The sequence below is a fragment of the Ornithorhynchus anatinus genome, chromosome 5 (assembly GCF_004115215.2).
Source record: "Ornithorhynchus anatinus isolate Pmale09 chromosome 5, mOrnAna1.pri.v4, whole genome shotgun sequence".
NCBI lineage: Eukaryota > Metazoa > Chordata > Mammalia > Monotremata > Ornithorhynchidae > Ornithorhynchus > Ornithorhynchus anatinus.
Genome location: NC_041732.1, coordinates 62,299,057 through 62,315,284, shown reverse-complemented (window position 1 = coordinate 62,315,284; position 16,228 = coordinate 62,299,057). Strand labels below are relative to the sequence as shown.

Genomic DNA, 16,228 nt, shown 5'->3' with positions numbered 1-16,228 from the left:
CCCATTTTACAGATGAGGTAACTGAGGCACAGTGAAGTGATTTGCCCAAGGTCACAGAGTAGATAAGTAATGGAGCCAAAATTAGAACCTAGGTCCTTCTGACTCCCAGGCCTGTGATCTATCCACTAGGCCACACTGCTTCTTCTGCAGCTTCTTGGGTGGGACAAAGACTGTGTCCATCTTGATTCTTTTGTATCTACCCAAGTGTTTGACCCATAGTAAGAGTTTAACAAATCCTATGATTACTATTATTATTGTCTGCTGGTATCCGCAGAACCAAATCCTGGAGAATATCCAGGCAGGAATTAAAATGATCTTATAGCAAAGAAGTAAGGAAAGAGGCAGGAGGGGACACTGGGCAAGCAATGGGGAGCATTAGCTAGATGGCTGATGGGGAGGATCAGTCACTGAGAAGGGATGCCGACGCTGGATGGAATTAGAACAGGGACAGGTCACCAGGGCTGGCTGCCCATAGAGAGCCAATCAGGAGTTTGGCCAGGGGTCACAACTCTTAAGCTTGGGGAAGGAGCTGGGGTGGAGTTTGGGCAGCCAGCAGGAGAGTGTGGTGTGAATGTGGGGTGGTCAGAGGCAGGGCCTCCCCGCTTGATTTCCCCTGCAGAAAACGTGGAGATGGGGCCCCGACGGGCACGGTGCCATCCTGTTGGTGAACTGTGACCGGGATGATCCCAGTTCCCAGGACATTGACTACGACAAGACCAGTATACGCACCTTGGCAGGTAAGCTGGGTGGGGAAGGGGGGAGATCCACTCTGCAGGGAAGCCAGCCCCACTCAGCATTTGCTGTGGTTGGTTGCTCATGCCTGGGCCCTCAGGGGGCAAGAATGATATATCCAGGCCTCGGGTTTCTGGACCATCTCTCAGAAACCACTCGCCCATTTGTGGTCCTGTTGATCCTCACATTATCCCTGTGAAGGTGGAGGCAGGAATGATGATCCCCATTTGATGGGTGGGAAAACTGAAGGACAGAGATGAAATGACTGTCCCAAATCATGAAGCAAGCCAGTGGTGGATCTAGGGCAAGAATTCAGATCTCCACATCCCAAGACTGGTACGCTGCCCATGGGACTGCCCTGCTCCACTGCCTTCCCCCCCGGGGCTTAGAAGGATTACTTCCTAGTCACCTCAGGATGTCCAGTGACTCCTGACTTTCTCACAGATGGCAGGTTAGTGCAGCCCCCACCCTTGGGAGCCTGCCTTTGGCTCTGGGATTGCAACTTCCACCAGCTCTGCCCCTCTGTCCAAAACGGATTGGCCAGGCAAAGTCTCCCTTCCTGTCCCCTCCTGCTCCCCCGTGCTTGGGTCCTGGAATTCCATGTACCTCCACAAGTGGGGACAAGTAGGGCATTCATTTTTATTTAAAATTCCATATTCTGCCAAGGAAATTTTGATGAACAAACCAAAGTTTCCCAGAGCCTATTCTATTCCATGGTGGTTGGTTGAACTAATCTGAAACCTGCACCACTCAATAGTATTAATTGAATGCCCACTCTGAGCAAAGAGCTCTGTGAAATGCTTAGTACGTCCTCAATAAATACCATCGACTAATTGGAGGGTTATAAAGGAGAAATTCACAGCCTAAAGGGGTGAGGGGTGGATCAGCTTTTTTTTATGGTACTAATTGCTTACTATGTGCCAGGCTCTATACTAAGCAGTGGGGTAGATACAAGGTAATCAGGTTGGACATTGTCCACATCTCACACTGTGTTTCCATGTCTCCTCTAGACCTATAGCTCATTAAGGGCAGGGAACATTTCTGCTAATTCTGTTGAGCTGTACTCTCCCAAGTGCTTTGACAATGTTCTGTACATAGCAATGGCTCAGTAAATACCACTGATTGATCGACTGATGGGGCTAACAGTCTTAATCCCTATTTTACAGATGAGATAATTGAGGCACAGAGAAGTCAAGTGACTCGCCCAAGGTCACACAGCAGATAAATGACAGAGCCGGGATAAGAACCCATGTCCTTTTGGCTCCCAGGCCTGGGCTCTATCTGCTAGACCACGCTGCTTCTCTTTGTGGCCTTGGGCAAATCTCTTTCCCTTTGGGTGAGTTTTCCCTTTCAGCTTGGTAACCAGGAGGCTAAGCTCTTTTTTAAACCATAAATTCCAATGGTAGGGAGCAGAGACCTTACCTGTTTACCTTTCCCCTCTTGGGTGACCAGAAGAATTCTTAATAAATACTATATGCTGCTTCTGCTGCTGCTGATTCCTTTCCCCGGTGTCTGTCCTCCCCTGACCATTTTCTACTACTATTAATAGAGAAGCAGCGTGGCTTAGTGGAAAGAGCACAGGCTTGGGAGTCAGAGGTCCCGGCTCTGCCACTTATCAGCTGTGTGACTTTGGGCAAGTAGCTTAACTTCTCTGTGCCTCAGTCACCTCATCTGGAAAATGGGGATTAAGTCTGTGAGCCCCACGTGGGACAACCTGATTACCCGGTAGCTACCCCAGTGCTTAGACCAGTGCGGGGCACACAGTAAGTGCTTAACAAATATTATTATTATGGTATTATAGGATGGTATTATTACTATTAATTCTTCTTCCACTAAAAGGTAACAATAATGACAGTGATAGTATTCACTGAGCACCCACTGGGTGCAGTGCTGTTGAACTCAGGTGCTTACCACAGTGTATTGCATTCAATACACTGCTCAATAAGTAACTTCCGCTACTAATCTCATGACACATGCCCCCCCACCCTTCCCACAAGGAGCACGCATTTAAGCCGGAGACGGGGGAGACTGCAGTAAACGCTGAGGGAGGGTAGAAACAAAAAGCGGTGGCTCTTAGTTCGATAAGACTGTCAGTGATGGGAGTTGATTGGAGAAGCCTTTTGGAAGCGGGAGGATTCTATGAGGGCCCATGGCAGGGGTGGTTGGATTTAGGGAGAGGGGAGGGGGTTCCAGTGTGAGGGGAATAGTGTGAGTGAGGAGACACAGGCAGGAGAGCGCGATATACGGTTAGGAGGTTGGCTTGGGAAGAATGAAGAGAATGCGCTAAGGGCTAGTGGGTCAATCATTCAATCACTGGGAGAAGCAGCGTGGCCTAGTGGGAAGAACATAGAGCTGGGAGTCAGAGGACCTGAGTTCTAAACTTGCCTCTATTATGTATCTACTGTGTGACCTTGGTCAAGTCACTTCTCTAGGCCTCAGTTTCCTCATCTGCAAAATAGAGATTCATTACATGTCCTCCCTCTTAGACAGTGAGCCCGATGTGGGACCTGACTGTCTTGTATCTACCCCAGTGTTCTGTACAGTGCTTGGCACATACTAAGTGCTTAACAAAGATCATAATTATTGTTATTATTGTTAATGGTATTTGTTGAATGCTTACTGTGTGCCGAGAACTGTATTTGGGGCATGGGAGTGATTAATACAGTTGAACTGATATTCACACTGACTGCCCACAAGGAGCTCACAGTCTATGGTGGGAGATAGACATTAAAATAAATTACACATAGGGGAAAGAGAAGAGCAGAGAAGCAGAGAAACAACATGGCCTAGTGGAAAGAGCGTGGGCCTGGGAGTCAGAAGACCTGGGTTCTAATCCCTTCTCTGCCATTTGTCTGCTTTGTGACCTTGGGCAAGTTACTTAACTTCTCTGGGCCTCATTTACCTTATTTTTAAAACGGGGATTATGACCGTGAGACCTGTGTAGAACAGGGACTTCTTCTAACCCGATTATCTTGTACCTACCCTAGTACTTAATGCAGGGCCTGGCATAAAGTATGAGCTTAACAGATACCATTAAAAAAAATAAGGATATGTACCTAAGTGCCCTGGGACTGGAATGAGTATCAAAACGCTTAAGGGCGAAGAGAACATATGTGCAAAATGGGGCACCCCGATGCAGAGCCTTAAAGGGGATTTTGAGGAATTTTAGATTGATTGAGAACCACCCCCCTGAGCCCAGGACCAAGCTTGAATCAATATCTTCAATCGTTACCACAGCACCTAGCGCAGTTCTTAGCACACTAGAGGCACTTAGAAAATGTCAGAAGTAACAACCACGGTGATGACGGAGATGTTGATGAAGCTGTAATTTACTAAATGGCCCATCGAGAGCTGAGCCTCACAAGTCCCAGAGAGCAGTTTATGCCATGGGGAGAATCTGACTCATTTCTTACCGTGAATATAACCTCGAGTCAGGCCAAGCCCAGGGTCTGCGTGAGCACAGAGGCACATGTCCCGTGCGGGCTCGTGGGCTCAGAGCACCCAGGAAATGACCTAATCAGAGGGACTTCCCTGATTGGAAGGCAAGAGCAGGAGGCCCGGCCATCTAATTGTCTTGGGTGGAGAGAGTGACCAGGTGTCTTGTTTATGACAGCTTTGTGTTCACCACAAAGTGCATTAGGGTAGAGGAGTTGGCTTGTAATTATCAGGCTTAATCCCCAAAGCTTTGACAAAGTAAACATGTGAATAAATGAGGACAAGTTAAGCTGCTAAAAAGCTCTACCTATTCACTTCTCTGACGAGGCCTTCAACCTAGCCTCTCAACCTGTTCCCACTCCAGTTCCATTTTATCCCTTCTTTTCTGGTTCTTTCCCAGGAACCCAGTGAGCCTGAAAAATTTAGCCCATTTTTAAGTGATACCCAGCATTCCCTGCCATTCCTCAGACCATATGACTCTGGAAAATGGCAAACTTACTTAGCAAGAGGGACATATTATTTGCTATTCCTGATGAGAAAGGGAGTGGGACTTGGAAGAAGAAAAGCTCAGAGGAAAGTCCCGTCTTGTAAATAGTCTTAGATTGAAATAAGAGTTAGGCTACAGAAGGAGAAACATCTTGACTGCTAGGATTCGGGGGTAAACACCAGGAGAGGTGACTGAGGATGATTATTATGCCATCGCTCCTGCCCTGGAGGTCTTTAAGGAAAGGATTGTCACCAATGGACTCTGACTGGCTTAGGCCAGAGGTGGCCAAGACTCAGGAACTTCAGAGCCACCAACCCGAAGCTTAATATGGCCGATAAAGAAGAATTCCTTTAGCTAGAGTGACGAGTGGATATCCTAGGAGTGGGGATTACGGTGATTAAGAGATGGAGCTGGGTTGGGGGTGGGGCCTGGGGTCAGGTGCCATACCCCTCCCTGACTTGGGCCCTCATGGGCGGGGGGCATCATCGTCAAAGGGGAAGGGGCTGGAGAAGCAGCATATTGCACCCCTGGATAGAGCATTGGCCTAGGAATCAGGAGGGTCTGCATCCTAATCCTGGCTCTGCCACGTGACTCTCTGTGACCTTGAGCAAGTTACTTCACTTCTCTATGTCTCAGTTACCTCATCTGTAAAATGGGGATTAAGACTGTGAGCCTCATCAGGGACATGGACTGTGTCCAACCCTATTAGCTTGCAACTACCCCATTAAATTAATACAATGCTTGGCATATAATAAGCACTTAAAAATACCATTAAAAAATTTAAAAATAATGCTACATACCCTGAGCCAGTGAAATGATCAAGAATAAGCAGTGAGCTGCCCAGCAATCGAAGGAGACTCCCACAGTTTGGCCCCCTATGGTTTAAGCATTCTCCTGCCTGGAGGAAGGAGGCTGGAAGAGATGACCTAGAACCATCCCTTCCGGCTGCGAGATTCTCTGATTCTCCTTGTCTTCAGACTTGCAGGACATGTCTCTAATGGTCCTCAGAACAGAAGGCCCGGAAGCCCTCTTTGCTAACCACCAGCTGGTTCTCCACGTCCCCGTATCAGATGCCGACAAAGTGGGCGTTTTTCACGCCACTGGTGAGTGGATCATCTTCAATAACCAGTCACTCTCTGGAATCTGCATTTCCAGAGCTGCTTGATACTCCACCATCTCTGCCCTTTCTGACGCTCGGTAGAAGTGGCCTCCTTTACCTTCCCACTCCCCGTCTCGAGTCCCTCTTACGTTCTCCACATTTTGGATTTGCCATCCGCTCCCTTTCTTTGTTTTCCTTCTCAGCTGATCTGGGCCTCCTCTGCACTTAGATTCTAAGGCACCGGAGGACCAGAAACTATGTCTAATTCTCACTCAGCTATTCTTTCCTATCACTCAGTACAGTGATTGACAATCAGTCAGCACTCAGTAAATACTACTGCTACTGTGCTGCTACTATTTAGTCAGAGAAGAGGCCTTCCTTTATTATTCCTTTATTCATCCCCACCTCCCAGCCCAACGGCCCTTATGTACATATCACTAATTTATTTATATTAATGGCTGTCTCTCCATCTATATCCTAAGCTCTCTGTGGGCAGGGAATGTGTCTGTTTATTGCTGTACGGTACTCTCCCTAGCATATAGTGCAGTGCTCTGCACACAGTAAGCCCTCAACAAATACGATCAAATGAATGAATGATTACAACCACTTGACTGCTCAGTCCTAGCACATGGCTGCATTCTAAACAACAGGCTGAAAGCCAGGTGCAGTGGGAAAGTAAAGTTCTTCTCCCCCCACTGCTGCTGTGGAGCCTCAGCTGGTGGATGGCTGATGAGGAGAGCTTGGGGTCTCTTCCTAAACCCAGTTCCACCAGGGTTAAGGGGGCTCTGGACAAAGCCTGGGCCTTCCACGGATCACCTCCTCTTCCAGGACCACCTGACAGGGTGATGGCGTTAGCATTCTAGTCTCACTGTCTGAGCCGTGGTGATGAGCTCTCATAAGTGGCAGCCTATTCTGGCATGTGCTGATCTCTGGTCTTCCCTCCAGCCCCTTCACCCTTCCCTTTTGTGTCCCTAGGTGGAAACTCTCTCTTCCAATACAAGCACGTGCTGGGACCTCAAAAGTTGTCTTATATCGTGGAACGGGAGCCGGGGGAGAAGGAGACGACTTTCTACGTGGAGGGGCTGGCCTTTCCCGACTCCAACTTCTCTGGGCTGGTCTCCTTCAGTGTCACCCTGCTGGACATCGCTGATCAGGTAGAGTTGGGGCAGGGAGGGTCTTGGTCCTGAGAAACCTGGGGGTGGGAAGGGAGAAGTGAGCAGCTGGAGGCAGGGTCGTTGGCCTTTCTGAGCGGGCAGGCATATTATTTTAATCGTATTTGTCAAGCACTGTTCTAAACACTGTGGTAGGTACAGTTTCACATAAGGCTCAAAGTCTTAATCTCTATGTTATAGATGAGACAACTGAGGCCCAGAGAAGTGAAGCGATTTGCCCGAGGTCACACAGCAGACAAGCGGCAAAGCCAGGATTAGAACCGAGGTCCTTCTGATTTCCCAGGCCTGTGCTCTGTGCACTAGGATACGATTAAGACTGTGAACCACAAGTGGAACATGGATTGTGTCCTACCCAATTAGCTTGGATCTACTCCAGTTTTTAGGACAGTACCTGGCCCATAGAAAGTGCTTAACAAATACCATTAAAAAAGAGGCCTCGTTTAGTGCAAAGCACACATTAAGCATTCAGTAAATATCATGGATTGAATGTGTATATCAACCCCAACACTTGACACATAGTAAACGTTCAACAAATACCAGAGCCATTATTATCCAGTCACTTGTGTCCTGCAGGATTTCCTCGAGTCTCCGATTTTCACCGACTCAGTAGTGTTCCGGGTGGCTCCTTGGATCATGACCCCAAACACCCTCACCCCCCTGGAGGTATTCGTGTGCAGGTGAGGATCATTTGGGTTCCCTCCTCTGGGCTGCTCTGGTTGCCTTCCCAGCTTCCTCACTTCTGGATTTTCCTCCACTATCTGGGAGTGTAGAAAACCACCACTGGACTCTAACAAGGGCCAAGATTTCTTCCAATCCTGTCCTGGAGGCTTGCCCCATGAACGCAGAGCCACGACCAGTTGACCTACCCTTTCATGATTTTCAGGCCAACGACTAGCCTGAGGAGAGTGGGCAGGGAATGTGTCTGGTATATTGTTATACTCTACTCTCCCAAGTGTTTAGTACAGTGCTCTGCACACAGCAAGCTGTCAGTAAATATAGTTGACTGATTATATTCAATAGTATTTATTGAGCGCTTACTATGTGCAGAGCACTGTACTAAGTGCTTGGAATGTACAAATTGGTAACAGTTAGAGACAGTCCCTTCCCTTTGATGGGCTTACAGTCTAATCGGGGGAGACGGACAGACAAGAACAATAGCAATAAATAGAATCAAGGGGATGAACATCTCATTAAAACAATAGCAAATAAATAGAATCAAGATGATGTACGTTTCATTAACAAATAAATAGGGTAATGAATAAATAGAGTAATTATGCTGCAGGATGACAGACTATAGGCAAGAACTTATAGATGCCGAAGGTTATATTCTGTAATTAGTAGAAAAAGTAATAATGTTTATTAAGCCCCTATTGTGTGCCTAGCATTCATTCATTCATTCAGTTGTATTAATTGAATGCTTCCTGTGTGCAAAGCACTGTACTAAGCACTAGAGAGAGTACAGAACAACAACAGACACATTCCCTGCCCACAGTGAGCTCACAGTCTAGAGGATTTATTCAACAGTATTTATTGAGCACTTAACTATGTGCAAAGCACTGCACTAAGCACTGGGAATGTACAATTTGGCTTGGACTAAGCCTTGGGAAAAAATACACAGGTGAGAATGAGCCACAGTTCTTGGCCCCCAAGAGGCTCAATCTCCAAAGGAGAGGAGAGCAGGGATTTGCGGGCAGACAGAGAAGGAAAGTTGAAGCAATAGAATATAAAAATAACAGACTGGGCTCTCCATGTGGGACAGGACTGTGTCTGACCTGATGATCTTATATTTACCACAGCAGTTAGTAGAGTAATTGGCACATAGTAAGTGTTTAACAAACACCATCAAAGAAAGAATATAAAGACTGAAAGGCCATTATAAGCAGGGAACCTTTCTGCCGGCTCTGCTGTATTCTCCCCGGTGCTTACAATAGTACTCAACACCCAATAAGTGCTCAATAGGTATCATTAATTGATTGGTTGATAAAGTCAAGGACAAAGGTGATACAAAAAATATAAAGAAAGACAACAGTAGGGCATCATGACCTGGGGTGTAGAATTTTGGGTTCTCAGTCATTCATTCATTCATTCATTCATTCGTATTTATTGAGTGCCTAAACTCTGTGCAGAGCACTGTGCTAAGTGCTTGGAATTTACAATTCAGCTACAAAATTATGTCTTATGTCCTTTTCCTCCCAAAGGCCCAAGGTGCCCAGAGGAGATGGGGGCATATCTGTTACCAATTTGTACATTCCAAGTGCTTAGTACAGTGCTCTGCACATAGTAAGCGCTCAATAAATACTATTGAATGAATGAATGGATCTGTTTCCTTGGGTTTTTAATTCATTCATTCATTCATTCATTCAATCATTCAGTCATATTCATTGAGCACTTAGTGTGTGTAGAGCACTATAGTAAGCCCTGGGTAGAGTACGATATAACAATAAACAGACACATTCCCTGAACAGAACAAGCTTACAGTCTAGAGGGGGTTGTTGTCTTATGCTGTAGAGTCTCTGCCCTTGACTCTCTCTCATGCCTCTGCTGACCAGCAGAGGTGAGTTTTGACTTGTAGCAGATTGCCTTCCACTCACTAGCCACTGCCCAAGCTAGGAATGGAATGGATATGCTTCTGCTTGACTCTTCCGCCTGGAGTTGAGACTGGTAGGATACTGGGAACTCTCCAGGTGCGAACCTGAGAGGAGCTATGGGGGACACAGACATTAATATAAATAAATAAATGACACATATGTATCTAAGTGCTGTGGGGCTGGGAATGGGGAGGGGGGGTAAATTGAAGGCGTAAATTAGGGCGATGCAGAAAGGCACGGAAGAGGAGAAGAGGGTTTAATCAGGGAAGGCCTCTTGGAGGAGATGTGCCTTCAATAAGGCTTTAAAGCAGGGGAGAGAGCTTTGTCTGCTGGATGACAATTTTGATTCTCGTACTAGAGGGAGAAACAGCCTCTTCTGAGGCCTGGGGAATGGTTGAGGAGACTCTTCTAGGTCCCAAGGATCACCAGTCAGCTTGAGACAGGAGAATGCAATTGAGCCCATTGTTCCAAAGTCACCACCTCAACCCAGTCCTCATATGGAATCGCCCAAGAAGGTTTCCGTGGTCTGAGAGACATAAACAACAGAGGCAGGACTGTAAAACCTGTCTGACATTCCCTTGGCTTACTATTATTGTGTATTATCACCACAGAACTTGGAAGCGGGCTCCACTGATGTCACCTTTCACCCCGTGAACTGGAGACACCCTCCACTTCTTAGCTCGTTGGCCCCTTGTCCACCCCAGTGAGTAGTCAGGTCCTCGGATATTTTTATCTCCATTTTATGGGTGTAGAAAATGAGTCATAGAGAGAGGAAAGGCCCCAGGGATGAATCACGGAAAGAGAGCGGGGACTAGAATCCAGGAGTCATGGTTCCCAAATGACGCTGCTCAACTCCCATTCTCCCCTCTTCTTCCGCCCGCTCCTCCTGCTCCTGTCGCTCAGCCTCGATGACAATGAGAGCCCCAATGTCGAGTTTTTGGAGGCTGTGACCAAGTTGGCACTGAAGGCCGACTGCCAATTGACCATCTGTCCCCTGGTGGACAATCGGAATGACCGTTGGATCCAGGTAAGGGAACTTAAGGGCCCCAAACCTGGGAGGATCCTGCTAGGGATATACCCGAGTAGGAGACTTTTGAAAAGGGCCAGACCTTTGGGTTCCCAAGTTGGCTTCACCTCCCTGGAGCTGCCAGGCAGGAGGAAAGTTGGGTGCCACGATTCTTGAGGCTATTTTCCAGTTTTCAGCAAAGGATGACTGTGCCATCCCAGCCTCTTTCTGACCTCTCAATCCTACATTTCAGCCTCAGAGAAAAACTACTGGCTGAGGAGCAAGTCTGGGAGATGAGGAGGTGAAGAGTGTCTTGATTATCTTTGACTCCAGCACCTCCAAGCACAGCCCAGCATAAGCCAGAATCAGAGACTCCTCAGGGTGGAGAGAGGTAGTCTGGTCCATCAACCTGTCTTGGAAGCAGGACCACTACAGCTGAGGGGAACCTCTTCCTGAACTCCCTTCAGACAAGGGGATCTCCCTGCCCCCACCACCTCTCTCAGGCACCTACTCCAACAACAAGCACCTCTCCCTATCCAGAAGGTCTTCCTGGGGCCTAACTTCTGCAGTAAGACCTCTCCTGTGGTCCCTGGTGACATCACCCTGTTCTCTTTCTGCCCCTCACAGGATGAGATGGAGTTTGGCTACATTGAAGCACCTCACAAATCCTTCCCTGTCGTCTTTGACTCGCCCAGAAACAGAGGACTGAAAGACTTCCCCTTTAAACGGGTGCTGGTAGGTGGCAGGGTCTGTTCCCCACATTTTTGTGGGACTCGTTAAGAGCTCATAACTTGTGAAGCACTGTTCTAAGCACTGGGGCGGATACAAGTTAATCAGGCTGGATACAGTCCCTGTCCCACATGTGGCACAGAGTCAAGTAGAAGGGAGAACCGGTGACATATCCACATTTTGCAGTTGAGGAAACTGAGGCACAGAGAAGCGAAGTGACTTGCCTAAGGCTACAAAGCAGGCAAATGACGGAGCTGGAATTAGAATCCAGGTCGTCTGGCTTCCAAGGCCTATGGTCTTTCCACTAGGTCATGTTGTTTCCCAGCGTGAGCTCGTTCTCGGGGTGGGTCTCTTCAGAGCACTGGCTCCTTCCTCTCTCCCAAACACTCGTGACAAAGGGTATTTGGATCAGGGAGAATGGGAGTATGAGAATGAAAAGAGGTGACAGAAATCTAGAAAAGGTGTTAATTCCCAGGAAAAGTAGGCAACACGCACATCAATTGATTATTCAGTGGTATTTTACTGAGTGCTTACACTGTGCAGAGCACTGTATGAAGTTCTTCGGAGAATGCAATATAAAGGAGTTGATAGACACTATTCCTGCCTTCAAGGAGCTGGCTGGACCACTGCCTGAAAGTAGATTTCACAGTGCATGGAGGCAGATGTAAATCACATGCAAGCGACCTGGTGGTAATCAATAGCTTTAGGGAGACTCATAGTGGAGACTGCTGATTGAGTAGAATCGTAGAATCCTGGCATTGGATGGGACCTCAAGAGTTCATCTGGTCCAGTCCCCTGCCTCAGATGGCACTCAAACCACCTGGGAGAGAAGACTCCTGGCGAGCCTGAGTTGAGTTTTAGTTTTTCAGCTCAGTTTGGGTCCAGGGCCTGCTCCTTTTATTATCTTTCCTCTGGAGACTTCCAGCAGATTAGTGGGGAGGGGAGGGGCTGAAGACCTGGCTGAGGGACATCAAGTGTGACTCTTCTTTCTTTCTGGTGACACAGAGCTGTGGCCCAACTGTGGTTAGAAAAAAGGTTTAAAAACTCCCTTAGAGGGACCCCTCCCTTAATAGCTCTACCGCTCCAGGCTGATTTTCACCATATTATGCAGGATCTGGGGACTCAATAATAATAATAATAATAATGATCATAATGATGGTATTTGTTAAGTGTTTACTATGTGCCAAGCCCTGCACTAGGCACTGGGGTAGATAAAGATAATCAGGTGCCACATGGGGCTCTTATTCTAAGTATGAGGGAGAACAAGTTTTGACTCCCCATTTTGTAGATGAGGGACTGAGGCCCAGGGAAGTGAAGTGACTTGACAGAGGTCCACACAGCAGATGAGAGGCAGAGCCAGGACTAGGACCCAAGTCCTCTGACTCCCAGACCCAGGCTCTCTTCACTAGGCCACTATGCTTCACTTGGCTCCTTCCGAAGTCAAGCTGAGCTCCCCAAAATGGAACCTGGGGAAATACCTCTCCTCCCCTCCCTGTCCCCCTCCCCCAAGATCCCACACACACCCCAATTGACCAAGCCCAAGTGAGCTAAATCTCCGAGCTGGGCCTGTCCCATAACCTCCATTTCCCAGCAGCAGGGGAATGTGTGAGCACAGCCCCAAAGCCTGTTGGATATAAGGGATATTGGAGAGTCAAAGATGTTGGAAATCCTGTGAATGACTCACTTCCGGGAACCATTCTCGAGCTCTGAATTCAGAGGAATGTGGACTGCATTCTTTCAAGGCTGGACTCATCGAGCTGCCGTATTACAGAAAATCAGGGGTGCCTCAGACAGGAAGGCATCAAATACTAGGTTAAGTTTCCTGCCCTTCCACAGGCTGCTCTTTGAGCCTTTTCAGGACCCAAGGGTTAGTAGCGAGGGTTAATACAGGCTAGGCTGATATAGTCAACCCAGGACATATTGACTTGCAGGCTTTGGTTTAGCCTGGGAAATTTACAGTTGGTATGGAAGGATTGGGCAATCCTTCAATCAATTTGTGGTATTTATTGAGCGCTTACTACTACTACTACTAATTATGGTATTCGTTAAGCACTTACTATGTGCCATGCACTGTTCTAAGCGCTGAGGTAGATAAAGGGCGATCGGGTTATCCCATAATGGGGCTCACACTTTTAATCCCCGTTTTACAGATGAAGTAACTAAGGCACAGAGAAGTTATGTGACTTGTTCAAGGTCACACAGCAGACAAGTGGCGGGGGTGGGAATAGAACCCATGTCCTCTGACTCTCAAGCCCGTGCTCTTTCCTCTAAGCCATGCTCCTTCTCTACTATGTGCGGAACACTCTACTAAGTGCTTGGGAGAGTACAATATTACAAAATTAAGAGACATGTTCCCTGACCATAAGGAGCCTACAGATGTTAGGAGAGGCAGTGTGGTCTAGTGGAAAGAGCTTGGGAGTGGTGGTCAGGAGACCTGGGTTCTAGTTCCGGCTCTGCCACTGGCCTGCTAAGTGGCCTTGGGTAAGTCACTTAACCTCCCTGTTCCTCAATTTCTCCTTCTGTAAAATGGTACAATACCATACAATACAATACCATAACAATACCTGTTCTCTCTTTCAGACTGTGAGCCTTCTGTGGGACAGGGACTGTAACGTCCACACAATCAGATTATCTTGAATTGACCCCAGTGCTTCATGTTTCATAAACCTCTTGATTACCCTTCCAGAGGGATAGACTGGTTGGGCCCCTTCAGAGCAGGACAGAGAAGGAGGGGAGAGGAGAAGTCAGTTGACAATTCCACCAGGCTGCGGGACTCTGGTTTGGAGCCCATTGGCTCCTTGATTCCTGGCAGCGATTGGCTGTTCTTGACCCTCTCTGAGGGTGGGATTGGGTGGGAATGTTTCAGCGTGGCTTAGTGGAAAGAGCATGGGCTTGGGAGTCAGAGTTCATGGGTTCTAATCTCGGCCCCGCCACTTATTAGCTGTGTCACTTTGGGCAAGTCACTTGACTTCTCTATGTCTCAGTTACCTTATCTGTAAAATGGGGATTCTGACTGTGAGCCCCACCTGGGACACCCTGACTACCTTGTATCTACCCCAGCGCTTAGAACAGTGCTTGGCACATAGTAAGTGCTTAACAGATATCAACATTATTATTATTATTATTATAATTCTCCAGGGTCCGGATTTCGGCTACGTGACTCGGGAGCTAGAGAACGGGCAAGCCTCCAGTCTCGATTCCTTCGGCAACCTGGACGTGAGCCCCCCGGTCAGTGTCCGCGGGAAGGAGTACCCCCTGGGACGGATCCTCATCGGCAGCAGCTTCCCCAAGTGAGGAAGGGTGGGGAGAACCCGGGGGCACCTGCACAGCTGGGGATGGGGCATCTCAGCATGGTGCCCCTGGAGGAGCCTGGGGGTGTGTGACTGTGACTGCCTAAACTGCAGGTGTTTAGGCCTTTTTTTTCATAGCATTTGTTAAGCGTTTACTATGAGCCTGGCACTGTACTAAACATTGGGGTAGATACCAGCTAATCAGGTTGGACACAGTTCCTGCCCTACATGGGGCTCACAGTCTTAATCCCCATTTTACAGATGAGGCAACTGAGGCATAGAGACTTTAAGTGACTTGCCCAAGGTCACACAGCAGACGTGGCAGAGCAGGGATTAGAACCCAGGTACTTCTGACTCTTAGGCCTGTGCTTTATCAACTAGGCCACGCTACTTCTCGATTCCTGGCAGTGACTGGCTGTTCTAGACCCTCTCCACGGGGGTGGGGTGAGGGGAGCGTCACCATTTGACTCCCCGGTCGGGAGACACAGGGTGAGAAATGGAAGATGTGAAGAAAGGGGTGCCAGCTGTCTTTCTGGGGTGGGTTGAGTGAGGCCTTTCAAGTGGCAGGACTAGAACAGCCCCATCCCTGCCCTGAGACAAAGGGGCCAAGCTGTCCGTCCGCAGGCCAGAATGCCAGAAAGCAACCGAATGCTCCTCTCCCACCTGGATACTCAGGTTTTTGGCCTTTGACATGGTTCCGGGAAGTGGTGTCCATGAGGACTGAAGCACTTCAACCTGGCCCTGGCTGCGGCACAGAGAGCCAAGGCTCAGCACCAGGAAACGCGCTGGTCCAGAACTAAGCTGTTGCTCAGTGTCAGTGCTCGGCTTCATCCAGACCTGCCTTGGAAGGCCTCGGGAAAGGCGGGAGGCAGGATGCCAGGAACCTGTAGCCCCTCCCAGCTGGGCCTTTCAGGAGCCAGAAACACACTGCAGTCTGTTGGTTAATCATATTTATTGCAAGCTTACTGTGTGTAGGGCACTGTACTAAATCATAATGTTGGTATTTGTTAAGCGCTTACTATGTGCAGAGCACTGTTCTAAGCGCAGGGTCATCAGGTTGTCCCACGTGAGGCTCACAGTCTTTATCCCCATTTTACGGATGAGGGAACAGAGGCACTGTGAAGTGAAGTGACTTGCCCACAGTCACACAGCTGACAAGTGGCAGAGCTGGGAGTCGAACCCATGACCTCTGACTCCGAAGCCCGGGCTCTTTCCACTGAGCCATGCTGCTTCTCTGGGAAGAGTACAATACAACAATATAACAGACACATTCCATGCCCACAACAAGCTCATATATTTATTAAGTTACTACTCTGTGGAGAGCACTTTATTAAGTGCTAAGCACAAGCCCTGCCACCATAGAACTTACAGACTAGTGGGGGAGATGGACACCTAAAAAACTTCCAGGTAGGGGAAGCAACAGAGTGCAAAATATGTACATATGGAGAGGGTGGGGTGAGTACCTAAGGACTGAAAGAGTAAGAACTAAAGTCAGAGGTGACTCAGTAGGGTGGGGACATGAGAGACTAGTCAGGGAGGGCTTCCTGGAGGAGAAGTGATTTTAGTAGGGCTTTGAAGATGGGGACACTGGTAGAAATCTGAACGGGGGTCGGGAACAGGCAGCTTTGAGAAGGAGTCGCAGGCCAGTAGGGTAATGGGAAGAGTCTGTGAGCCCCGTGTAGGACAGGAA

At 48.3% G+C, this 16,228-nt stretch overlaps 1 protein-coding gene and 1 non-coding gene across 2 annotated transcripts in view; one reads left to right on the top strand and one right to left on the bottom strand.

Moving 5' to 3' along the window:
- LOC100085150 (protein-arginine deiminase type-1-like) overlaps positions 1-16,228 on the top strand; it is a 68,015-nt gene that overhangs the window by 31,166 nt on the left and 20,621 nt on the right. The window contains exons 6-12 of the mRNA XM_029065958.2: positions 620-737; positions 5,632-5,757; positions 6,729-6,907; positions 7,499-7,602; positions 10,417-10,540; positions 11,147-11,254; positions 14,387-14,538. Coding sequence (XP_028921791.2) covers positions 620-737; positions 5,632-5,757; positions 6,729-6,907; positions 7,499-7,602; positions 10,417-10,540; positions 11,147-11,254; positions 14,387-14,538 — 911 coding nt within the window. The remainder of the gene's footprint in view (positions 1-619; positions 738-5,631; positions 5,758-6,728; positions 6,908-7,498; positions 7,603-10,416; positions 10,541-11,146; positions 11,255-14,386; positions 14,539-16,228) is intronic.
- Positions 9,490-9,627, bottom strand: LOC114812525. The gene has a single exon (XR_003760176.1). It is a non-coding gene; the product is annotated as a small nucleolar RNA SNORA7 (small nucleolar RNA).